The sequence below is a fragment of the Radiomyces spectabilis genome (genome assembly GCF_025331425.1).
Source record: "Radiomyces spectabilis strain NRRL 2753 chromosome Unknown BYT42scaffold_11, whole genome shotgun sequence".
NCBI classification, from domain to species: domain Eukaryota; kingdom Fungi; phylum Mucoromycota; class Mucoromycetes; order Mucorales; family Radiomycetaceae; genus Radiomyces; species Radiomyces spectabilis.
Window position 1 is genome coordinate 386,823 of NW_026251936.1, and position 24,606 is coordinate 411,428.

The following is a 24,606-nucleotide window of genomic DNA, read 5'->3' on the forward strand; positions in this document are numbered from 1 at the left end:
TGGACCACTTTCAAGCCATCGCATTCAGTGAGGAGGAACCAAGCGTCGATTACGACGACTTTTAAGTTTCATGGTGGATTTCAGCTCCGTGTCTTTGTTTGATTTGGTTGGGTTCTTCGATGAATCGGTCGGATTTTTCGTATAATGATTACAAATAACAGGACCAAACAATGACAGTGTTACTGTACCCTTTCCCTTAATATATTGCGGAGCTTTATCAAGTTTTTGAGCATTAATAACTTCTTCTTCTATTCTAATCTGAATATTAGGTCATGGAGTGACCCGAGTTGGATTGGCCGAATCCCCCAAATTGAGAATTTCTGAATCTTTGATTTGGAGGCCAGTTAATCTTATGCGACTTGCCAGCGGCGTTGCGACTTAGATCGAACGGCTCCCCATGTCAATAACCCATCAAATAAACTGACATCAAGTCTAACAGACGTGGCTATGTGGACTCGCGTCTGCACAGGTCTATCATCACCTTCAGTTTTTTCATATTGATATCCTCATTGGATCGGCATATTTTCTGTGACAAGCGTATTCATCATGTCGCTCAATTAGGGACAATGCTTACAGTAAGACAAAGGTCTGCAGTAAAAATAGTTCTGAATGTTCAGTAACCCAGCGTTGTCCCACCATTTGTTGTTTTGCCAGGAGGGTCTTGTCCATTTAAGGCGAATGTCCCGCTTTGCTGCATTAGGTTATTGTTCCTGAATTATAATGCAATTGCCTAAAAACCCACCATTACTAACAAAGCATGCTTTGAAAGTTCTCAACTCGCTTTCCGGAAATATCATACAACTAACAAACTTGTCGATCACAATCTACAATGCTGGCCGTACGCAATTTCCACTGATTTAAGCGTAATTTCTCGAGATAAGCAGGTAATGGACCAATCAGAAACTTCCACATCATCGAGATACCAAATGGAAGTTTATTGATTGCGGTTTTCAGAATAACACATCCTAATGGTTTTCGGCGGTTTTCCTGGTGACAAGATTGGTGGTGGGGTGGGGTGAACAAGAACAAAAAGCGGGAAAAAAGAGTTGAGGTGGTGCTATACAAATTTTACAAAAATGAGCCTGACGGTCTACCGGCTCAGACAATCAACCACGGATGATTGACACAAAACTCTGGAATCTATTGGGCCGATTCGCTTTTACGAAAACCAAATCTGGAGAAATTGCAATACACCTACAAACAATTAAACGGTAAATATGTGATTCCATTGCCATTGCCTTGATATGTCCTCTCAAAGGGCGACTACTTGCCTCCCATTAAAAACGCTGCCAAAATAACGTACAGCCAAGGAGAACCCAGTTTGTCCTTGTTATTCTTTTTGAACTAGATGCAAATGGAGTCAGTAACGTCGGCTTGTAGAAAGACGCGAGCTTTTATAAATACCAAAGAAGGTTTGACGTGGCCACGCTTGTTGACATTATTCTGGTAAACGGCGTTCTTCTTACGGAGTGTGTGTGTAGTAGCCTTTACAGAGAAGATATTTATGAGTGTTCCTGAACGAGAGTATAAAGCATCGCAAAGCATTGTTGCCTTACCATTAGCAAAGAGTATAATGTTGGAAAATGGAATGGGAAATTGTAGTTGCTTCTAATTTTAAGCATCCCAAGTTCGGGGATTAAATATTTTGAGGAATTTTTGAAGGCAAATAAGAAAAAGGACCAGGAGGTTGATGGATTCTACAACTTATATTCACGGACCTCATGCTCAGAAAAATTTATGTGTTATAATTAATCTCTTCTTAAGTCAAGAAATACCCACCCTCCACCATAGTACAGTAGAAGTATCCTAATCAATTTATTATCGACCTTTATCACCCTCAGGAAGTATCTTGTCTTTGACTTTTCCAAATTATTTGGGTGTCCAAATCAAGATGGTCCTGAACTGAAGAGGTGAGAGGGACAACAACAAACGATAACCAATCCATAGGCGTGAGATGCTCATACTTCAGTTGGCGTCATCAGCACCAGTATTCTTATCAGTTTGACTGGGACAATGTTAAGACGCCCCTGTCATAACATTGCTATGAAATTATACAGCGTGGAACACAGCCGTGGAGCATACATCAGCAGTGCATACTACTATAACTGGCATACATTTTAAATCTTTTGAACTAGCTTTTGTTTATCTGGGTGTAATATCTATCGGATCGGCGATTGTCCGTCCACGGGGTTAAAAGCTTAATTTCATTCGCTGACTGTCGAATCCCAAAAAAAGAAAGAAAAAAAAGGGATTACGGAAAACTGTCATTTTTTGACTTGTTGAACTATGGCTGCTTCTCGGTTATTGAAGGCAGCGCTGTTGGTTGGCCGCACAAGTTTACGGCAACATACAGTTGCAACAAGAGTGCCTTTGGTTGCAGTACGTGCAACTTGCTGTCGCGGTTTTCAAACATCGGCTATCCAGCGAGAACAACATTTGCAAGGGTACAAAGACAGCGACCGGCATCACGGTAATGACTTGGACTTCATCACGCACCTTTTTCACTCGGCTAACAGACTTGACGTTGCGGTTAGGAAAATACCCTGCACGCACCCACTACTGTGGCCAATTGCGAGCTTCGGATAACGGTCAGCATGTCGTCCTGAGCGGTTGGGCGCAGTCACCAAGGTAGAATCGTTGATTTACAAACACCAATAGGTCGCCCAACATACTCACAATATATTCTAGAGCCATGTCGCAAGATCTCATTTTCCTTCCCATTCGTGATTCAACGGGAGTCACTCAACTTGTATATCGCAGTGAGAATTGTCCTGCTCACCTCAAAGCGCAGATCCAGAATCTGTCAGCCGAAAGTGTGATTTGTGTGGAAGGCATTGTTCATCGTCGTCCCGAAGGCATGGCCAACCAAAAGCAGACTACCGGCGAGATCGAAGTCGAAATCACCAACATATACTGCTTGAATCCGTCGTCGCCGTCTCTCCCCTTTTTGCCGACCCAACCTCAGCTGCCCAACGAGGAGATCCGCTTGCGATACCGCTACTTGGATTTACGGCGGGATGAATTGCAAAAGAACATTCGTTTACGATCCGTGACAGCCAACACTGTCCGACAGTATCTCATTGGGCATGGTCAGTAGTTTGGGAAAGAAAGAAATCAAAAGCAAACTTGGTCATCTCATCATTTGAACCTTTGCAGGATTCACGGAAATTGAGACGCCAACTCTGTTCAAATCGACTCCCGAAGGTGCACGAGAATTTATCGTGCCAACAAGGAAGCGTGGCGCTTTCTATGCTTTACCGCAAAGTCCACAACAGGTACTATGTTGAATTATCTGTAAGTACATCCGTGCTGACCTCATGTGCTCGTTCACATTCATCACCAGCACAAGCAAATGTTGATGGCGGCCGGATTTGATCGATATTTTCAAATTGCGAGATGTTTCCGTGACGAGGATTTGCGAGCGGATCGACAGCCGGAATTCACTCAGGTAAGAAAGCGGAAGTAGGGGAAAACGCAAAGTTGCGTACATATATTTTGACGGGCTCTCGGGTAGATCGATTTGGAAATGTCATTTATTACAGTGGACGATATCCAACGTATTATTGAAGGCATGATTACTGCTATTTGGGACAAGGCATTGGGAATGAAGCTCAACAGTAGCATGTTTCCTCACATGACGTACCATGATGCCATGTCCAAGGTAAATGCTGCCTTTTTTCACCAAGCGCTTGGCCATCAGCTTAACGCCTATTATTCTTCTTAGTATGGTTCCGATAAGCCCGATGTTCGATTTGATATGCAGGTAAAGCTATATTTTAAGGATGAATTATCAGGAACGACTCTCTCAACAGATTGAATTTTGTTCCAGATCAATCAAATCGAATCATATGTATCGGATGTTGCGGGCCAAGATTCCATTGATTGTATGGTTGTGAAGAAAGGCTCATCATTGACTGGAGGTGATTTGAAGAATACACAAAAGGCCTTTGATTTGGTCGATTCCAAGGTATGTGTACGGTTACCTGTGATGACCGATGTGGAAAAGATGACTTATTTCAACCGCGATTGCCTCAGGAATTTGCATTTGCGAAAATCAACGAAAACAACATTCATCAATGGCTGCGCAAATGTGGATTCCTTCGTCATTCTCAGCACATTGACAGCGTACAATCCAAGCTGAATAGCAAACTCAACATTGAACAAGGGGACCTTGTACTCGTGAACAAACGACCCAATTATCTCTATGTGAGTAGATAATTTTAGACGGTGGACAAGGTGGTTTTTCAGCATTGGCTTACACGGTATTCGGTGTTATAGGGCGGTAACACGCTGATGGGTCGTCTTCGACTTCATTTTGCCAACACTATGCAGGAGAAGGGTAAACATTCGAATCAAGTTGTGGCATGGCTGTTTAAATACTAAGATGGGGAATTATGTTAGGACTCCTTCAGCTCGATCCGAATGCTTTCAAATTCCTCTGGGTGGAATCATTTCCCCTCTTTACACCGGATGAACAAGGCATTCGCACATGGCAATCTACGCATCATCCGTTCACTGCTCCCTTTGACGAAGATATTCCCCTCCTTGCGACCGATCCAGCCAAGGTACGAGGTCAGCACTATGATCTTGTCCTCAACGGCATGGAAATTGGGGGTGGATCCATTCGTATTCATTCCCCAGTGATGCAATCGTTTATCTTTGACAAAGTGCTTCAGGTACTCCATCTACCAATATCGAAAAGCGAATTTTTGATTGCATAGCTGATATGATGTTTTTATTTTGTTTCCAAGTTGGAAAAGTACGAATACCAACGTTTCGATCATCTTATTGATGCGCTGGGCGGAGGGTGTCCACCTCACGGTGGTATTGCCCTTGGATTCGACCGACTCATGGCTATTTTATGCAACGTCGCTTCGATCCGTGATGTGATTGCCTTCCCCAAAGCGGCCGGTGGCAAAGATTTTGTCGTCAATAGTCCCTCAGAAGTAACAGCCGCCCAATTGAAAGAGTATGGCCTTCGGTTAACAGAAGAGTGAATCCATTGACCTTGATTTTGTGGCACCCAGCGATTGCTTCGTGCCTCCGCGGCACAATGTATTCAAATACATATCAAAAAGAACTATAGAAAATTAGCATCTTAGAATTGGCCTTGCAACCATGTCTTACCATAATAACTATCACAATATGCATTAGAAACAAGTTGGCTTTCATGCTGATGATAGACTAATTTATACGTATTCACATGCATGAAATGCTATCGCACATGAATCCCCATTCTACTGTCATAGTTTTCTGGCAATAACGAATGAGAACCTTTTTTGCACCATCATTCGTGGTCAAAAAAAAAAAAGAACGCACGCGCTGGCATTGATACTACACACTCACAAAGACAAATAACTCATTTTATCATGCCCATCCTATCCCCTTCCATTCAACCATTTGATCATTAAAAAAGAGTCCCAAGTTGCTGCTAGCATGTTTGGATTTCCGAAGGATTTTATGAAAATCTCGTGCAAAGTGACAACAAAATTCCATACAATCTGTAAAGAAAAAGCACAGGGGCTTGTTCTACATTTAACGGTAGCGGCGGAGAGACAAGGTGTTGCGTCTCTTCCAGTTGGAGTGACGACCGGCACCCTTGGTCTTGGTGAACAAGTGACCCTTGCCCTTGCCACGAGACTTCTTGCCGATGGCGGTAAGACCACGGGCTTCGCGACGCTTGTGGACGGGGTTGACGATCCAGTTGATGCGGGGATCGCGACGGATGGCCTTGTGCGAGGGATCGACGAGGATGACTTCAAAGTACTTGTAAGTAGCATCCTGGTTGATCCAGTAAGAGTTCAAGACACGGAGGTTGGCACACTTGCGACCGACACGCTCTTCGGCGGTGGAACGGAGCGAACGCTGGTACTTGAGCTGGTTCACACCCTCGTTGACGGGCTTGCCATAAGTAGCACCCTTGTGGACGGGTCTCTTGCGACCACCACGACGGACACGAATGCGGTAAATGACATAGCCTTGCTTGGCCTTGTAGCCCAAGCGACGAGCCTTATCGGGACGAGAAGGACGAGAAGCACGGTGAATGACGTTCATTTGTCTGAACTCCCAGCATCTGACACGAAGCAAGAAACGGAACACATCCGACTGCTTCTTCTTGTAAAGCTCCTCGAGATATTTGTAAGCTATTAAAAGTAGAGATTAGTTATATTGAACACTATAAATCTTTTGGCATGGAAAGCATTTATCAATGCTACCGATCCTTACCACCCATGGCAATTCAACCCTACAAAAGCACCCAAAGAGAAACAATAAAGGAAAGAAAAAACAGAGGTGAGTAAAAAATAAATATAAAATAACCAAGTCTTGGGTTTTATGGGTTCCAGGATAGACAATGAATGGCGCACGAACGAACACAAATACGATATCGAACACAAAATGGCGGGTGGCGAGACGTTCTGCGATGATTCATCGTTGGTGCGATCCATGCATCCATCCGTGCCGAGATTGATAGATACTTTCGAAGCATCGATTGCATCCTTCCATTCATCTATCCTTCTCCCCCTGCCCTTGGCTATGCTTTTACTGCTGCAGCTTACCTTTGAAGGATATGTCTGGTAAAAGAGAGCGAACCTTGGCTTCGGTGGCTCGGCTTCATTGATGTACAACGATCGGGAAATTCTGGCTCCGGTCCGGCGTGCGGTCCAGGAGCGGCCTTCCCCCGCACAGCCTAAATGCTTGCCCAAATTTTGTGACGTGCAATTTTTGGACTTGCCAAAAAATCCTTATCCCCCCCTAACCACTTGGTCCCCTTGTGCCAAACAGCCCACCGTCGTTTTGAACAATGACTTCACGAGCGATTTATAAAGCCTTGGCGGGTTCCCGCGGGCGTTTCTTGACTATTTCACAGCGTACGTTGTCCTTTTTTTTTTTTGTGAATCAGTCATCGACTCTGGTGGTCCTGACTTTTTTTCTCTTCATAGAATGCACTCGAAACCTGTCAACTACAGCATGGAGAGCCGCTCCTGAAGCCTCCACAACTTCCGATAACAAACCCACCCTGGAATCGCTGGGTAAGTGGTGCTTGTAATCTATTACTCCAACGAAATAACTTCCTTAGACTCATGCGTTTATGTCTTATTTTGTTGCTGTTCAGTGCCACCGGCCGAGGCTATCAAAACACCTATTCGACGTGCTGTCCAAGAGGCTACCGAACCCATCACTCAATATAACCTTACCATTGCGAAATTAATGGCGGCGGGTCTTCATCTCGGTCACTCGACGAGTCTGTGGGAACCTTCGACGCTTCCGTTTATTTTTGGTACCCGTGAAGGCATCAGCATCATCAACCTCGAACACACTTTGGTGTACTTACGAAGAGCATGCAATGTGACGAGAGAAATTGCTACCCGTGGTGGCACCATTCTGTTCATTGGCACCCGTCCTGGTTTCCAGGATCTCACCATTGACGCTGCACGACATTGCGAAGGTTTCCAGGTTTCCTCGAAATGGATCCCAGGTACACTGACCAACCGTTTCCAGGTTCTTGGTCGTCATGCCACTCCTGATCCTGAGAATCCTGGTCGTCCTTCGAAAACGTTCAAACCCGATTTAATCGTGTTGTTAAATCCTCTTGAAAACAAAATCGCTATTGCCGAAGCTCAGTTGCACAACATTCCTATCATTGCCATCACCGACACCGACTACGATCCTCGCTTGGTGGCCTATCCCATTCCAGCCAACGACGATTCCATCCGCGGTGTAGAGTTGATCGCCAAGGTGATCTCCAGCGCCGCCAAAGACGGTTTATTTAGACGCAAGCAGCTGTTAGATCAAAAGGAAAAGGAAGCAAAGAACAGAATGTCGAAACGATTTTAAACCCGCATCTCCATAATTTTTTAGAAACCAAACTAGTTGTATAGAAAACCAAAAAATAAGAAACACAGTTCATTAAAGTATTTGCTGCTACAAAGGACAACTTTTTGGTTATCATCATTCATTCGACCTTTGAATATGCTGGAGATCTTGCGTTGATACAATAGCACAGTTCATCAGCTATCCTCCAACCCGAATGCAATCTATGTCTGCAGATGAACCGTCAATTCAATAGTCACTCCACAGGGTCTGCATAGATCCATATGAATTGCACCACTATACGTGCGTTGACTTGCATGCGATTAAAAATCTGTGATCTGGTCGACAATCAAATATAGATATCGAAAAAGACAGTGATGCTCATGCACGCAATCGCCAATGTATGCATCTCGGCGTCATGCGGGAACAATTACATGCCATTGTGTAACTATACAGTTGGCATCGCCCCTTATATTTCCAGTGCCATCCTTTTCTCACTGGGCTTTTTTTTTTCGTTCACAGTCCTTTTACCATGCCTTCACGTCCTGTGCCCGACACCTTTGAACCCGATCAACCGCGGTCTCAGCCGCTGCAGTCTTTTGAAGAACTAAAGAACTGGCAACCGGGCAAAAACGATGCGTTCAACGTTGCAACAGTGCCATTACAACCTCGTGTAAATCAGTCCGGACCCCGATTGCTCGTGGCTCACGATATGGCTGGAGGTAAATTAGGCATGTCGCGTCCATCGCGCCGTGGAGCCCACTGGGAATCTTGTCATGACCATCCACCTTAGGCTACAAGGAAGACTTGTACATTCAAGGCAGTAACTATCAAACTATATACAACAGTCAATATTTGCACTATGTCGATACCTTTATCTAGTGAGTGGCTTCTAATATTGCACTTTGTTTGGAGGAGTAACTTGGTCTGATCGATGTTTCGTCCGTGGTTAGTTTCTCTCACAGTCGTGTGGCTATCCCTCCCGTCAACTGGACTAATACGTGTCACCGAAACGGGGTCAAGATGCTGGGCACCCTAATTGTGGAAGGCGACGCCGAATCTGAACTTGAGAAGTTGCTGCACGGCCCGCCCGCACTTTTCGAAGACGCGGATGATCCGATGCGTTTATGGAGTCCTTTTTTCGCAGACAAACTGGGTGAGTTCATTTCCCCTTTATATTTGCAGATGACAACTTGTACTCGGGTGAATCGCTGGCTTATGGACATATCTTAGTGGAAGTGGCTAAATACTACAAGTTTGATGGGTGGCTCATGAATATTGAAGTGCCCTTTTATATGTTGCCTACGCCGCCACCTTGTAAATCGCGGGATTTTGTGCTGTAAGAGTGTCCTGCAGCGGATCAAAAAGTGACCCAGATACTAACAGTACATCTTTTGTCAGATTCATTCAATACTTCACCGAAAAAATGCATGCAGAGATTCCGGGATCGGTGGTCTTGTGGTACGATAGTTTGACCATGGTCGGAGAGGTGGACTGGCAAAACCGATTGACCCCTCTGAACGAACCCTTCTTCGAAGCTTGCGATGGTATATTTTTGAATTACTGGTGGAAGGTGAATTTGCTATTTTCATGGTATATGAGATGCTCATAATGGATTTACTTAGGAGTCGTATCCGGATGAATCGGTCCGGCTGGCGGAACGTAGAGGTCATATAACAGCGGCTCTCTTTTTCATTATTGTTGTTGTATTTACCTTTTTCGGCGTAATGCTATGATTATGATATAGGTCGCAATGGAGCGGATGTGTATTTCGGTACGGATGTGTGGGGACGGCATACATTTGGCGGAGGCGGATTCCGTTCAGCCAATGTAAGTGTAGCTGCTGTTCACTGCAGGTCGCTTATTAACTTGATGTACCATTAGGCTGTTGAAGTTGCCAGCCTTGCCGGTACATCATCGGCTCTGTTTGCCCCAGCATGGACATACGAGTTCTTTGAAAAACAGCAGTTCGACAAATTGGAGGAATTATTTTGGTTGGGTGGCCCGCAAGACGCCTATCCAGAAGAACCCAAAAAGCCAGAGAAGCCCGAAAAACCGGAGGATCCTCCGTCGCCAAAGCCTGATGAAAAAATGTATGGATCTGATAGGTCGTTAAGGGGGGAAGTAAGTCTCAGAAATTGATATAGGAAAAAAGGCATCGCTGAAGCTTTTGGTGTGACCGCACGTATTCCTCAAGGAACGTCTTTCGCTACGTGGTTTGATCGAGGCTACGGTAGCGCTTTTTACCTGAACGGAAATGTGAGTGTGTACTGAAATTTGCAAAAGGTATGGCCTTGTCTGCTAACGGTTACGTTCGTTCACAGCAAGTTATGGCATCACCGTGGTCACAGTTGTCGCATCAAGGCATTCTTCCAAACGTCAACTACCGAACACCGTTTGCCGATAAGGAGTCCAGTACAGCTTTAGGATGTTCCATGAGCGATACTGACGCGTACATCGGTGGCACCTGTTTATTGTTGCGCTTAACGAGGGATCTTGCCCAACCGGGCCAATATCCACATGATGGTACCATTCATTATAACATCCCATTGTATCAATTGGCAATCGATATCAGTGAAGGATGCTCCATCCAGCTGATTTACAAACCATTGGCACAAAGCAATAGTTTGAAAATTCAGCCATACTGCGAATTCTCGCTAGATGGCCTCAGTTTCCAAGCAAACGAATCTCAGTGGCAGAAAGAGTCGATTACGGTCGATAACGGATGGACGGTACTAACCATCAATCTGTCCCGGCCGGCCTTATCCGGTGCAGCGACCCGGTTGACGGTAAAACACTTGGGTCTCAGCGTAGCCTTTGATACAAGCGAATTGAAAGAATCCGGTCTCGATCTGATGCGAATTGGTTACTTGGGTGTGGCTCCACTGTCCAAGCAAGAACATCTCAACGTACTAACGAATTTACGTTGGGAAGAGGTCCGTTGGCAAGACGCATCTCACTTTTCGGGAACCATTGCATGGGACACCCTTTTCACCGCCGATACGGACAACAACCTACCAGGAATTGGCTTTGTAGCTATTTATTATGGAGTAAACCGGTTTTTCTTGGGAACCGCATTTACTAGCATGTATCGACTATCGGGCATGGAAATCGATGCCTCCACGCAGTCCAATGTCTACATAGAAGCATACGATGTACTGGGCAAGGTTATTGCTACTGAAACCTTGATGCTGCCCGCCAAAAATATGCACTTGTCATAAACGTGTACCATGTTCAAATGGAGCAATGCAGATTATTTACTAGGGCAAAATGTATACAAATTTACAGTGAAATGTGAGAGTGTGAAGCTTTGAGAACTTATTCATCGAAAAGAAACTCGGTATCGCAAATTCGGAATCGCCGTCCGTGGATTGTTTTATACCCTTTGATCCCAATATCCAAATATACCGGATTGTTCGGCGACGTGATGTACTTTAAGCGTCGATTTAGAGTAGAAATTGCGTCGGACTCGGGGCTACCCAATATCACTTTTTGTTAGACCGATTTCTGTGTAGAAAAGTGATTCGCGTAAATTTTATCCCATACTTACTCGCAAGGCGGCATGTCTGGAAACATGGAGATCTGTATCGAAAAAGAAATTAGCCAAAAAAAGTTGTTTCTAGAGATATCCATGAATGACTCACAGTATCTTTCCCGTAACAGTAAATGGGGATCTTGACTCCTTGTGCATCTTGGGCCAGCAAACATGCGGAATACGTGTATTGCAATGATCCACTTTTACAGAATTCGCACACGGTTGTACTGCTTTGGCCATATCTATAGTCACCAGCCAAGAAATCCTTTAAATGTTTTTGAACCCCCTGATAAAATCAAACGAAACTTACGATCGATCACATCGTGAACACCATTTGACGACCCAATCCTTGGCATTGGAGGGATGATAATCTGTAAGATAGGCTCTAATTTTCCACTTTTTCGGAAGCTGTAAAGACGTGAATACACAGCAACATGGTCTTTTTTTTTTGGCATGTCCATTTGACACTATACCTCGTCCGTGTGCATGACCGTCTGATTGGAAGAATAATTCATGGTTTGATGTTTATGCACTGCAATAAAGTTATTTGAGCCCAACAATGCACTTTTGTTTTCACATGGCCAGAAGGTACAATCGGACAAGAAACATACCGGTGCGTACAACTCCCACGGTAATTTCATGAATCGAGTTGACTTTTCGCCGTTTTTGACGCTTGTTCGCCTCATATGCTTCGCGACGACTAGACAAAACGTTCCTGAATCAATGATTTGCGTGCTTTATTTGATTCTTGACGACAGAATACTTACGTTTGCAGTTGGGCGAGGAGTGGGTCCGCGGGATCAAGTTTGAAGACTTTTCTGAATTTTCTTTGCAGATTCTTTTCGCCATGCACGGCGAGTTCAAGTTGGCCATAGGCGCTCTGTTTGACTTTACAGTTCCTCAGGTGGATGAAATCGCCATGTTGAAACGCAGGGCATTGTCGGACGTTTTCATCCCACAATGTACATTGGACCAGAAGCCGAGCATCCACGCCCGTTGGAAGGTCTTCATCGTCCATCGGCTGAGGATTCTCGGTGTAGTCGGTAAGAAGAAACACCATGCAAGGACCCTGCAGATTCACAGCCACAACCTAATGGATATCTTGATGAGGACCCTGACAAATGTTTCCTCGGATACATATTTGCAGTTTACCTGGCCAACGTAGTCAAAATAGGGAAAATAATTAGGTTGCAGTTCATCCGTTCGAAGGTGCGTAATCTTTGGTTGGGAAGGCATATTCATGGTCGGCAACGGTCGGTCGGTCGCTTTGCGGTCTTTTGCCCATTGTTGATATAGTCGGATCATTTTCCAGTCATTCTCTGTCGGCGTAATTGCGTAGGCCGCATTGGGACGCTGCTTCAAGGTGTCGGGATCAACCACAATAAACGTTGACCGATTTGCTATTTTCTGCACTTGAACTGTACCGTTGAACGGACGAAGCTGAGGATCAAGAAAAAACACGCACGTCAAAACCCCAATTCCCTCACTGTCCAATTGAAGCTTGGTGCTCGTACCACGACATTTTTGCAAATCACAATATCACCTGGACCTTGAATTGCGGGTAGCCAATCCTGACTTTCGTAAAACAGGTTGCTGGTAATGTGCGATATCTTGGATTGCGGTTGAATCGATGGATCAATGACTTGAAACGTCAATTGCCAATCTTGCATAAAACACGGTGTCAGCTGCGGAAAACTTGCTATGGCTTTTTTCCCTTTCTTTTACACAAATCGCGCTGTACCTCGTCTGCCATTCGCACATTGTCTCGCTGGTTTAAGCATCTTGACAATCCCGTAAACGTCGGCTTGCTGTGTCGCGGTTAATTCTGTCAAAGGGACAACTCCCAAGGCCTGCATAATATCTAAGCATTAACGATCCATCCCAACGCTGTCCTATATTGTCGTCTTTTTTTCTTTTTTTTTTCTCAACCTACTTTGACTTGGCTGACAATTGCAGAGTCATCTACCGTCATTGCTTATTTTTTAATGAACCGTGTGTCCAAACATGCGATGGCCGATTACTGAACTTGCATATCTTTTTTTTTCTGCCCCATTTGTAGGAAATTCAGATCGGTTTTCCCCCCTAAGAAATTACTAGTCACACTTGTTGATTCGGAGCCCAATCGGCCATGCATCAGAAAGCACGGTTTGCCAGTGACAATATAGTTAACGCCAATTGTCATGTCGAAATCAGAGCAATATCAAGCCGACATTGAAAAGGCACTCACCCAATTTATACAAGAGGCCAGCAGCTACAGAGCGACAGCAAATGTCGAGAGTGTCCCGTCTGCCAATATTGCCACGTTTGTCCAAACTCATATTGCGCCTGTGAACGGTCCAACCAACCGTTTGAACGTGACAATACCTGAAGGCAAATTCGATTGGCGTAGAAATGCTCTCGAGTTGGCTTTTCGTCGCAAATTGCTTGATGTTATTGTACGTTTTGTTTTTCCTTTTCATCTTTTGATCCGTTTCTGAATGCCCTGCCTGACTGTTCGTTTTATTGGCCAACATAGGTACGCTTACCCGAGTCAGACAAAGAGCGTTACCACCAAGTGTTTGATTGCTTGGACACTATTCTTGCTATATCCGAAGCAGGTAGATTGGTGGAAAGATTGCTTCTGCTGATTGGAAAATGATTGACGCCCAACGGTAGATTATGTCGACACCGTCGTACCACTGACGCTCATCGAGGAGTTATTGGATATTCACACCATCAGCGGCTGCGAGCATTTATTCAGTTATGTTGAGAAACGAAAGAATCAACTCACAGTGGTAAGTTAAAGTGGCCAATTTTTATCTAGACAAGCGCACACTATATCTCATGTTTTGTCGTTATTGCGTTACTGCCTTTGTAGAATATGGTGCCTGGACGAGGAAAGGGGCTTATTTTGTTGCGCATGTGTAATGAGATGCTTCGTCGCTTATCCAAAGAAAAAAACACCGTTTTTTGCGGTCGCATTCTCATGTTTCTTGCCAATTCATTTCCTTTGGGTGAACGATCAGGTAACAGAGAGCATTTCAAAAATGCGAATCTTCTCAGCTCTCTTCCTGGTTATCTGACCTTCCATTTGTTTTTCCTATCTACTAGGTGTCAATTTACGCGGTGATTTCAATACCGAGGTTGTGCGTTTCGACAGTGACGAAGAAGTGGATGCCGACACTACAATGACAGGTGAGAACTATTACGCAAATGTGTCATCCGCGTCATACTTAATCCAATGGTTTGCCTTTATCTTTTCCTGTCTTGCATTCAATAAGACGATCAGAAAGAATTCTACAAATTATTTTGGTCCATACGAAAGTATTTTTCCAATCCTCCCACGATTTTCCAGGGTGATAACTTTAAAGAACTGCAAAAGGTAATTAAAATAGAGAATTGATAGATGAGAGGTATTGATGGAATATTAATTTTTACACCTTGGATAATGGTAGGGAGCGGATGCCATTTTGCATAAATTTCAAGACATTGCCAAGCGGGAAGAAGCGATTTCGGGGGCAGGCAATAGCAAAGAAGCCTTCAGCGTGAGCCAGAAACGAGAGCGTATACCTGATATCGATGATGAAAGCATGGATACAGCCGAACAAATGTTGAAAGAGATTAATCGCGATTATCAATTTCCCCGATTACTGAGTAGTCGAAAGCTGCTGGAGCTGGAGGTGCGCAAAAAATGACCCATGTTACTGTGCAGATTAGGATTGCTGATGCGATGGAATATTGGTATTTAGATTGAAGACGCCCGATTCCGCCGTAATGTGATGGTGCAATTTCTTATCCTTTTTCAGTATCTGTCTGGATTTACTAAGGAGGAGAAAGAAGCGACGCAAAGTTTATTATCAGCACGAGGCGCGACCGCTAAACAATCGCTTGTTCAACCCACATTTACACTGGAAGATGATCAGGTTTGAAACGTTTTACTTTTAGGTTCATCTATCCCAGAACACTAAAAGTGCTACCTGTAGATGGCTTGGGTGGAAGAGATGAAAACGACCATGATATCGCTTTTGAAAGCAATTAAACCCCACGGAAAAATGTACACTGAAATCGTATTGACGATACTTCGTCATGAAAGAAACTGGGTAAGCCGGGAACTTATGTCATATGCAGGCAGGGATCATTCGATTACTGATATATTGAGGACGACAGATCATCTGGAAAGCGTCGGGTTGTCCTGTATTTGAAAAACCTCCCATTAGCGCTCAGGTTTTGCAAGATCTGTGGAAATCCAAACGACCACGCTTGGTAGTAAGTATATCATTTTGCTACCTTGTCGTTTGCTCACGTAATTAATGGATGATCCTTCTATCTCAGCGATCGGCCCCTCCCTTCCGATTCATCTATGGCAATGCAGAAATGACCAACATGTATGGACGTCCGCGCGAAACTCTGAGTACACTGATGCAGTAAGTGGATCATTTTCAATCTTCTTGAGCGCCGATGACTGATTCCTTTTTTTTATTGTTATGTTTACAGGAGTCGTCCTCCTGCACCTGCTGCCGTCCAAGTAATAGATCGTGCGATTGCTGCATTGGATGATTCGCTTGATCCGCCTCGGGAACGGTTTAACCTGGCCAACGGAGCGTTATTTCAGTCGACGAGACTTTTATTCCGCACCCACGCTTACCTGATACCGAAAGTGTATGTTGCCAAGAAAGAGATTTACAAAGCCTTGCGCGAATCTGAAAAGACGAGCGAGAACGAGGATAAACCGGAAGAAGCGACGGTGAAAGTAGTCAGTCAAGAGATAACAGAAGATCAGGTTCAAGCGGAAATCAAGGTACTACAAAGTACCCGACAAATCATCTTGGATGAACAAGGAAAAGCATAATTCTATCTTTTAGACAATTCATCGAATTTTGTAAATAACAATTTTTTTTTATTCTATTTTCTTATCTGATGTTTGTATGCTTTTAAAATCATTAGTAGAATATCAGGCAACCCTCACCATCTTCCACAACAATTTCCTAGCAATATCTTTTTTTAGCTTGCATTTGATAAAAATTCTAGAGACAGCACTACTGCCAATTTACATATTGCAGACCATTCTAGTAGACAAAAAGACTCGGTTATAAAAGAGACGGTTATTCCAGCATCTTTGCTCTGCTCCAATGATACCGCAGAAAATTAAAATAATGGACGTTTGTGACGGCGAAGTCCAACAGAAAAATTGTTCGTCCGCATTTGTTCATGACAGGGTTTTCCCAACAAAGTTCTCGAATGCAGTTAAAGAAGGCGCGTGCGGCCCTACTGAGCAATTATGAAGTGCTCAGCCTTTTAAACGAACAACAGAATATACAGAAAGCTCAACAGCTGGAAAACCCCAATATTGAATACCCGGAACATTTGCGTACCATTCAATTCGAGGTGAGATCCAATAGCATAACTCAACCCGATGACAATGCAAATAACACGGAGATCTCTTTTTTTTTTTCAGTTGACAGAATATCTCAACAATGTCCCATGCAGTACGCAAACACCCGCACAGATTAAGCGATTTCTCGAAGCTTTCCAAAAGTACGACTTAACACGAGCTGAACGTCTGCAAATCTTGAATTTACGACCCAAAAGCGCCGTAGAGATCTACTTGGTAAGGAAATACCGGACGATCAGGGTGTTGAGATCATGATAAGACGCTGAACTAACACACTCTTTTTGTTAGTTGATCGAAGAATGTGAGGAACGATTTAGCGAAGAGGATTTGGAGGGGATGTTGTTTCACATTCTCGAAACGCTGCCACGCGACGATGATGTCGTGGAGGAAGAAGATGTCGAGGGCGAGGAAATGGATGAAAGCTAGACGATCACTTTGCACCTTTTGTACACCTTTCCTCATCATCCAAATTCAACTTTTGCATTCATACTCTCTCTCAAATACTATTTTTTCCACCGCTGCCTATCTCAGTTTATCTTGCATTTTTATTCATTCCAAAGCAAAAAAAATACAGTCCACTCCTCTTTTTTTGTTTCCCACAAGATGAATATATGTTTTATGGACAATAGGGAGCAAGCAGGGATCGGTTTCAGAGCAAGTGAGCACGGTGCCTGATTTTCTGTTTATAGAGCAATGGTGACAACATGATGCATCGCCAACGGCTTGCATGTCATGAAGCACGTGACAAAAAAGGCAGCATGCCAACCAGGAAAAAAAAGTTCAGCATGCATATATGACATGCATTTACTTTGTGAATCGTCCAATCACTGCGCCGAATACTAATGAATCAATGAATTGGGTCAACATCGACATTTTATCGGACCCAACGCTGATAAAAGATTAAAAGATGTTTTACCATCACGATTGAATATTATTGATTTGAGAAAAAAAAGCGCATGTACCACGTTTGCGAATCGGCGTTTGGCACCCCATTTTTTGACGGAATGACACCACATCGCATGAATCTTAACATTGATGTTTCGCTACTATTGTTACCCTTAAGATGTGATATAAAGACAATGAGAAATTTTTTTATTGTGCGTACAATTACAGGTGGTGGTATTGTTATTTTAGTGGGGACAAAAGATCACTTTATAAGTTTTAGTTTTACAACCGAATAAACTTGTTTCGTCGTCATATGCATAGCTGTATGTGTCAGGACACGCAGATTTGATGGCTGTGGCAAAATGGTTGGTGGTACAGACGTCCGGGCTGTTGTATTCGCCCGTACAACAGTATTCATCGGCTTGATACCGTGAACAGGCGCTCTCACAGGCGACAAAACGACCCGAGAGATCGTACGATCTTAAATCGGCAGGACAATCTGGCAGATTCATGCATAGTAAAGACCGACAATATTTCGGGTCGTCCCATGCTGCCTCTTCTTCCGGCATATCCGGTTCGATGCGAATAGGCAAATTGTATCCATCGACAAATGACACGTCATAGTAATCCATGTCGTGGGCCCCGTTCATCTTGAATTCGGCCAGTGAAGCTGGATTACTGGCCCCGGCGGTATCGCAGCTGTGTAAATCACACGATTCACGGGCCCATATCCGACCCGCCCATCCCGTTTCAATGGGCAATTGAAAGGTCTCGCCGATTTCCAATGGAATAATGCTACCACGGTCCTCTCCGTTGGTTTGATGTCCGACGTGCAGAAAATGCGGGCATTCGTTCACGATTTCAATGGCTTTATAAGCGTACCCAAGATGTACAAAGAAGATGATAATAAATACATATATACAAGAAAAACAAGACATCATTGATAACGACATGGTGTGGGTATGTAGAATTTGACAAGGTATTTAAAAAAAAAGCCTATTCATGTCCTTTATAGCCAGCTAAAATTTCATTTTCAACCCTGGCATTTCTTGCGACTTTAATTTGTCTTGAAGCTTCGAATTGGCACCGTCGTTCGAAAATCTAGAACGCACACAACTTAAATCCTATCTGCAAGCCATTTTTATTATTTTTTTTATCATCCAGAAATTACTTGACAGCCAATCTTTGTTATACACTGTTATCCGATGATTTCTCAACGCAAATTAAAAATTTATCATATTTTCTACTTTGTATTATGGCTCTTTTTGATTCACTCAATTTTCGCCCCTTGACGTGGCCCTGAAAAACACATTTGCATCATGACATCATTTTCCATTGTTGTAATGCAACTAAAAATTTGCTTAATAGTAACCCCATCCTGAAAGTACGATCTTCAGTAATTCCTCGCAAGCCTCTCTTTCCCATGGCTATATTGTATACTATGCACAATTTCTACCAGCTGGAAGTTACTCCAAGTGGGTTTTTTACACAGCAGTCGATTATGAACATAGGATCAGCGCTATCCGGTTCTACAGCTTTTATTTCCCTTGTATCACAGTTGCTCTTTCAAAGAAAGAAGTTTGTACTGCGAGTCCCACTGAGGTACTTCTAAATGCATTAGAGCATTTTATAACCCAACATTCGAACCAAGGTGCACTTTTTTACTTCATGGATGTTGCAAGGTATAAACTATACAGGATACAGGCGCGAAGCTGGGAAAAACTATATATGGCAATCATAGCCCTTTAAGCTTATATTTCGAAAATGGGTACCTACCGAGTGCATTGCATAGGATGTGGTTTGCGCGTGGATTGTCTGGCACAAATGTCGCGTGTTCGACTTTTGGAGATGTGCGCCATTTCCGTAAGCCAACATGTCCCCTTTTTTTCTTTGCCTTTGCGGAACTTGAAATGCTTCATGCATTCAGAAAACCCCAATTCGTGATGGAGTTTTGCATGGTTTGGTAGCAACATTTACGGATTTTAGTTACGTAGCAACGTAGCGAAGCTTCAAGAGGAGAGACCAACATACTGTATAGTATGGTCTTGATATAAGGAATAATACCGTGGTTAATACTTAGTGAAGTGAATCCCCTACCGTCGCTTCATCAAGCATATAACTTTTATCTTGTTTGCACCGTCCGCTTCGGCGTACTTTAAGGATGCTGGAGGTCGATTTGTCACGTTTTTGGCGTCCCTGAACGATGATATGGTGGCGTCAAGTTACTAAACGTGAATTCTGTTTGGCGAAGGCGAATGGAAAGAGACCAAAAGCGGCAATGGAAACTTACCAACGCTTCAGCCAGAGAGGCATTGGGCAATAAGGATAACGGAGCCCCGAATAACGACATCACCGCAAAGCCGCAATACTACGGCAAAGTATTGCGAGTGCTTGATCGCGCGGAAGGACTATCCTTTATAGGGTACGTTTCATGGCTCTATGCTCAATAACCCAATAATTACTCTTATGATGTCACTGTGGCTCTAAGTGTTTCTATTCTTTGCGTTCGGAACTGTTTCCTTGAGCAAACCGGGACCGCAAATAACAAAAAACGACCACGATGACCAACCCCCAAGGAGGGTGTGGTTTAAGCCAAACGACATTCGAGCGCCTCTGACCGTCATTCGTCTTCCATGTCCCAAACTGGAAGAAATTGTCCATGATGAAGATATTGTTTATGATGAAGCCAATTACAGTATAAACATATTTTATACGAAGTTACTATTCCCATCAAGCGCCCTTTTTTTGGGGGGAGAGGTTTCTCTTGCTAGACCTAATCGCCATTTTACGGTACACTCATTCTGCTATACAGTCTCAGACATTCATCGAATACTGTAGTTCCTATACAATCATAAGTCTCATGGATTATGACAATCACAAACTAAGAATAAAAGAGAACGAGTTTCTGTTTCACACTATTGCTTGGTTCTTACTTTTTCCTCTTATTTTACTTTCGGATATAACAGTTCAAATAAAGTAAAAGTACTGTAACACCTTCGTGAAGCGACGGTAATGGATCCACTCCACTAAGTGTCAATCACAACATCATCCCTTATATCCAGGCCCGATTATATAGTATGCTGGTCTCTCCCCTTGGAGTTTTGGTATGTTGCTACGTAACCAAAATCCGTCAGCTCAATATCAGCATGGGAATCCAACTGTTTTGAACAGCACAAATCCGTCTACTGCAGAAAGAGCATGGTGTTTTGTGAGTCCAACAAGTTATTATGTGGCTGTTGCCGTTATAATGCCGTTGGCATTGAAGAATTTTCCACAAAATGGAAAACTTGGCCCTACGCGGTTGAGTACGAATAGCGATATTCGTTGGATAAGCTTTTATTATTGTTTTATTATTGCATGGTAAGTCTGATCTGCTTTGAAACCGTTACTCGGTAATAAGAAAATCACTACGCGGGCGTGTACTGGACAGTGTTTAAATCTGGATGATGTCCTGGCACACCATTGTCGTCAAAATGTTGTTTGTCTATATCTTCACTGTACTGTATTAGTTTTCTTTTGTAAAAAAGCGGAGGGCGGAAGACAAATGGGGCTGTATGATGTTAAGCCACACTGTGTGGAACAGTGATCTGCATCACGAGATAAGAAAAAAAAAAATGAAGACGGAGTTTGCGCATATTCAAGGCGCGCTGTGCCGATTTAGGCACCATTTTTCTGTTCGGATTTCTTGTTCTTTTTCAATTGAACCTCCTTCTTTGCCCAAACATAGTGCCAAGAATGCAATTTCTAAAAGCCATTGATACCATGGTGCACGGCGGTGTGCAACAACCAGAATCCTATGAAAAGAAAAAACAATATCTCTTTAAAGACGTTTTAGGTTTGACCTTCTTGATCGCCCTGGTTTTGGTTTCGCCCCTCCCATTCTCACCGATCGTAAAATAGGAAGCGGTTCTTTTGGCTCGGTGAAACATGCTTCTCGCATTTCAGACAATAAAGATGTCGCCATCAAAGTGATTCCCAAGAAGAATGTCAAAGGTCACTTTGATATGGTCCATGCCGAAATGAAGGTGTTGCAAGGACTTAATCATCCCAATGTCATTGGATTTTACGATTGGTTTGAATCCCGGTAAAATGATGGTTCCAATGTCATAGTGATTCGTCCAGCCCAAATATTAATAAGAGGCTTGTTATTTTTTTTCCTTGCAGAGACAAATTCTATCTGGTATTTGAATTGTATGTTTTCTTCACATGGATGATGGGTCGTACGTGTGGTACTAAAGTTAATTTGATGGGCTAGGGCGACAGGTGGAGAGCTTTTTGAGCGGTTGTTCGAACGGGGCAAATTTTCTGAAAAAGATGCTGTTGGTATCATTCGATCCGTTCTCACTGGTTTGGAATATCTCCATGCCCACAATATCGTCCATCGAGGTAAGCGGAGAAGAGAAGCCAAGGCGCAAGCCATTCTCTTTTTTCGAAAACAAAGTTCGGGTGTAACTCAAGTGCTGAGCTAGATATGAAGCCCGAAAATTTGCTCTTCAAAAATCGAGATTCGGATGCAGATCTTGTCATTTGCGATTTTGGGTATCTATTTTACACTTACTTTATTTTTTACGTTCGTGGCAAGAAAAGAGCATGGATACTAAAAGAAATTGAACGTAATAGTATTGCCAAATCGGGAAATGAGGTCTCGGCCCTGGAAACCGTATGCGGATCACCTGGTTATGTTGGTAAGCAAGATGCAGTGATTTTTGTTGAAGGGCTGCATGTAATTCTCATGCTGTAATTTTTACAGCTCCCGAGGTTTTACTTCGCAAAGGTTACGGATCGGCGGTGGATATGTGGGCCATGGGGTAAAGTTGACAATTTTCATATTTTGTGCGTCCGCGGATTTACAGTATCACTCACCTTTGTTTTATACAGTGTCATCACGTATACAGTGTAAGTACCATGATTAGATTTCTTTTTGGTTGATGTAAAAAAATCCCTGAATTAATGCTGGTGGACAGTTTATGTGGTTATCAGCCTTTCCAAGCCGAAGATCAAGTGGAGCTTTTAGATGAGATCACTCACGCTCGGTTCGAATTCCACGAGAGATACTGGCGAAATATCTCCCAAGATGGTAAAAACAATGAAAATCAAAAGGGAAAAATCTTGTGATCATGCCCACTCATCGTTGTTTTGCAATTGTAGCCAAGGACTTTATTCGTCGTTTGCTTGATCTCGATCCCTCCAAACGCCCTACCGCCACCGAGGCTTTGAAGGACAAATGGATGACGGGCCATGAAGCTACTGATATTGATATCTTGACCACGGTTCGTGAAAACTTCAACGCGAAACGAACCTTTAAGAGTGCTGTCAGAGCCGTAAAAGCGATGAATCGAATGCGTACGCAATCGTTATCATCGTCGCAGAAAAGCAGCGCTTCGTCCAGTCCCGCCATCTCCATGGTCCCTAAGCAAGATCCAATTGCGGAAGAAAAGCAAACCGCCACACCAGCCTCTTAACCACTCCATTGTTCTTTACTTTACGATGGAAGTACCATATTTCCTTTTTCTTTCTCCGTCCTTTGTTCTCTTATGTGTATCTTATATGCTAATTCCCTCTTTTCTTTATTTGCAACTTCATGTTTTCCAAAATAACACTTATTTCTTACGTTTCTGAATGCTGGGTTTCCTCAAAGTGACCACGATCTTATTTGTTTCAACGACACGTTCCGACGCTCTCAAAATTTATGATTCCGCGAATGCCGCGGGGTAGGGCTTTACCATTATATTGAAAATTCAGCCGTTTTCTATCCTCGGCAAAGATGTAACATGGCATTCATCCCGCACCAGAATAATATGAATATAGTAAGAAGTCACTGTTGCTGTGGCATGATGGAATAGTACGGAATATTGCATGTCACCTGGTTGCTGCTGCATGCAGTATTGAAGGTTCCAAAAATTTGGTCTTGCCCAACACCGCAATTAACATCCGCTGTGTTTTTCTTTGTTCAACGTAAATCATGGTTCGGAGCAAAAAGTACACTGTAAACAGGGTAACCAGGGCATACGTACCAGAAGGAGTACAGTAAAGGCTAGAAAGTTCGATTGGAGTATGACAAAAGAGCAGCCGTGGATTTCCGGCCGAGTCAGCAGTAGAAATACCCACTTATGAGTAAGTGATGATGTATGAAGAAACCTTATTTTCTTGTTCGTGACGAGATTACCCCGCAAAAATGAAAGAGGCCTATTTTCTTGGTTTTTTTTTAAGTTTATGGGAATGAACAAACCGCGTCCGTATGACTGGACGTGACGCCAAACCCAGCCATTCCTACAGATTCCGGAAAAAGCCGAAGTCCAGACGACTTTAGAGCCAAACGGGGAATTCGCTCGCGCTCTAGTCCATCGGGATCGGTGAATATCCCTACAACCCATTATATCATAGGCACTACCCCGCATCCGATGGTGCGACAGAAAAAGATACTCAGTAATTCAGGAGCACCGTTACAGACATACATCCATACTTAAGAACAAGAACATAAAAAAAGAAAACGCGATTCTGTTGATTCAGTGACTGCATACGAGTCTGCCAATGGTTGCTTGTTATTGTACAGCAAAAGAAGATTATAAGTGTGAAAGAAACATGAAAGAAGCTATATATACAATCAGGGTGCGGAAATTAAACAGAATGATGGTGGACATAGTACGTAAGATGGCAATGGGATTTACAGATGGAAAGAGACGAGCCGGTTGAGGCTGTCTGTCCTGGAACGACATGAGCCTTCGGTGGAGGAAACGGCCTTCAAGAACTTTTTCAGCGTTGTATCTCTTCTTTCCTTCTTGACCGGTTTGGAATTCAGGTCACGGCTGGTACTTGTCATGGTGCTCGTGGTACTGCTCGTCGTGTCAATCGTACTCAACGTCGATTCTGACGACTGTGACGACAAACTATTGCAACTTTGGCTGAGCTGAAGATGGTGTTCTCGCAAGAAAAAAGGGTCCATGTCTGCTTGAATAAACGCCATCTTTTTGATTTTTTTTTCTGGTCCGCTTGGATAAAATCG

The 24,606-nt window shown here is 43.5% G+C and overlaps 10 protein-coding genes across 10 annotated transcripts; 6 read left to right on the top strand and 4 right to left on the bottom strand.

The window, feature by feature from the left end:
• Positions 1 to 912: 912 nt before the first annotated feature.
• On the bottom strand, positions 913 to 1,642 carry BYT42DRAFT_580331 (uncharacterized protein). The gene is made up of 4 exons (XM_051569492.1): positions 1,557 to 1,642; positions 1,405 to 1,485; positions 1,272 to 1,344; positions 913 to 1,194 (listed from the first exon to the last, which is right to left on the bottom strand). The coding sequence occupies exons 1-4, from the start codon at positions 1,620 to 1,622 to the stop codon at positions 1,160 to 1,162; spliced, it is 255 nt and encodes an 84-aa protein (XP_051420463.1). The 5' UTR covers positions 1,623 to 1,642; the 3' UTR covers positions 913 to 1,159.
• Positions 1,643 to 2,286: 644 nt separating this feature from the next.
• Positions 2,287 to 4,997, top strand: BYT42DRAFT_616549 (tRNA synthetases class II-domain-containing protein; the record flags this gene model as incomplete). The annotated part of the gene is made up of 12 exons (XM_051572083.1): positions 2,287 to 2,470; positions 2,535 to 2,628; positions 2,689 to 3,089; positions 3,157 to 3,275; positions 3,344 to 3,448; positions 3,515 to 3,661; positions 3,725 to 3,763; positions 3,830 to 3,967; positions 4,036 to 4,206; positions 4,279 to 4,339; positions 4,402 to 4,676; positions 4,752 to 4,997. 12 exons carry the CDS (start codon positions 2,287 to 2,289, stop codon positions 4,995 to 4,997), a joined length of 1,980 nt encoding a protein of 659 aa, XP_051420464.1.
• Positions 4,998 to 5,303: 306 nt separating this feature from the next.
• BYT42DRAFT_580336 (60S ribosomal protein L15) lies at positions 5,304 to 6,649 on the bottom strand. Its single transcript, XM_051569493.1, has 3 exons — positions 6,558 to 6,649; positions 6,226 to 6,244; positions 5,304 to 6,143 (listed from the first exon to the last, which is right to left on the bottom strand). The coding sequence occupies exons 2-3, from the start codon at positions 6,230 to 6,232 to the stop codon at positions 5,536 to 5,538; spliced, it is 615 nt and encodes a 204-aa protein (XP_051420465.1). The 5' UTR covers positions 6,233 to 6,244; positions 6,558 to 6,649; the 3' UTR covers positions 5,304 to 5,535.
• Positions 6,650 to 6,682: 33 nt separating this feature from the next.
• On the top strand, positions 6,683 to 7,934 carry BYT42DRAFT_599841 (ribosomal protein S2, flavodoxin-like domain-containing protein). The gene is made up of 3 exons (XM_051570992.1): positions 6,683 to 6,869; positions 6,942 to 7,031; positions 7,115 to 7,934. Exons 1-3 carry the CDS (start codon positions 6,803 to 6,805, stop codon positions 7,834 to 7,836), a joined length of 879 nt encoding a protein of 292 aa, XP_051420466.1. The 5' UTR covers positions 6,683 to 6,802; the 3' UTR covers positions 7,837 to 7,934.
• A 410-nt stretch (positions 7,935 to 8,344) lies between these two features.
• Positions 8,345 to 11,033, top strand: BYT42DRAFT_501470 (glycosyl hydrolase family 85-domain-containing protein; the record flags this gene model as incomplete). Its single annotated transcript, XM_051564770.1, has 10 exons — positions 8,345 to 8,534; positions 8,606 to 8,693; positions 8,766 to 8,968; positions 9,046 to 9,151; positions 9,214 to 9,385; positions 9,438 to 9,480; positions 9,560 to 9,642; positions 9,697 to 9,920; positions 9,960 to 10,071; positions 10,137 to 11,033. The coding sequence occupies 10 exons, from the start codon at positions 8,345 to 8,347 to the stop codon at positions 11,031 to 11,033; spliced, it is 2,118 nt and encodes a 705-aa protein (XP_051420467.1).
• Positions 11,034 to 11,297: 264 nt separating this feature from the next.
• On the bottom strand, positions 11,298 to 13,319 carry BYT42DRAFT_548329 (uncharacterized protein; the record flags this gene model as incomplete). Its single annotated transcript, XM_051566008.1, has 11 exons — positions 11,298 to 11,319; positions 11,363 to 11,394; positions 11,457 to 11,589; positions 11,658 to 11,755; positions 11,821 to 11,879; positions 11,959 to 12,047; positions 12,115 to 12,437; positions 12,500 to 12,787; positions 12,862 to 13,010; positions 13,089 to 13,197; positions 13,281 to 13,319. 11 exons carry the CDS (start codon positions 13,317 to 13,319, stop codon positions 11,298 to 11,300), a joined length of 1,341 nt encoding a protein of 446 aa, XP_051420468.1.
• Positions 13,320 to 13,493: 174 nt separating this feature from the next.
• BYT42DRAFT_580350 (THO complex subunit 1 transcription elongation factor-domain-containing protein) lies at positions 13,494 to 16,371 on the top strand. The gene is made up of 12 exons (XM_051569494.1): positions 13,494 to 13,782; positions 13,863 to 13,944; positions 14,003 to 14,121; positions 14,205 to 14,352; positions 14,438 to 14,521; positions 14,608 to 14,708; positions 14,782 to 15,006; positions 15,076 to 15,249; positions 15,310 to 15,426; positions 15,494 to 15,592; positions 15,659 to 15,750; positions 15,821 to 16,371. The coding sequence occupies exons 1-12, from the start codon at positions 13,528 to 13,530 to the stop codon at positions 16,173 to 16,175; spliced, it is 1,851 nt and encodes a 616-aa protein (XP_051420469.1). The 5' UTR covers positions 13,494 to 13,527; the 3' UTR covers positions 16,176 to 16,371.
• Positions 16,372 to 16,564: 193 nt separating this feature from the next.
• Positions 16,565 to 17,144, top strand: BYT42DRAFT_595007 (HRDC-like protein; the record flags this gene model as incomplete). Its single annotated transcript, XM_051570813.1, has 3 exons — positions 16,565 to 16,711; positions 16,782 to 16,934; positions 17,007 to 17,144. 3 exons carry the CDS (start codon positions 16,565 to 16,567, stop codon positions 17,142 to 17,144), a joined length of 438 nt encoding a protein of 145 aa, XP_051420470.1.
• Positions 17,145 to 17,848: 704 nt separating this feature from the next.
• On the bottom strand, positions 17,849 to 18,519 carry BYT42DRAFT_595008 (thaumatin; the record flags this gene model as incomplete). The annotated part of the gene is given in 2 exon segments (XM_051570814.1): positions 17,849 to 18,471; positions 18,486 to 18,519. 2 exon segments carry the CDS (start codon positions 18,517 to 18,519, stop codon positions 17,849 to 17,851), a joined length of 657 nt encoding a protein of 218 aa, XP_051420471.1.
• A 2,703-nt stretch (positions 18,520 to 21,222) lies between these two features.
• Positions 21,223 to 23,210, top strand: BYT42DRAFT_580354 (kinase-like domain-containing protein). The gene is made up of 10 exons (XM_051569495.1): positions 21,223 to 21,438; positions 21,504 to 21,687; positions 21,768 to 21,794; positions 21,859 to 21,989; positions 22,073 to 22,142; positions 22,224 to 22,288; positions 22,354 to 22,411; positions 22,482 to 22,499; positions 22,568 to 22,680; positions 22,752 to 23,210. The coding sequence occupies exons 1-10, from the start codon at positions 21,339 to 21,341 to the stop codon at positions 23,063 to 23,065; spliced, it is 1,080 nt and encodes a 359-aa protein (XP_051420472.1). The 5' UTR covers positions 21,223 to 21,338; the 3' UTR covers positions 23,066 to 23,210.
• The last annotated feature ends 1,396 nt before the right edge of the window (positions 23,211 to 24,606 follow it).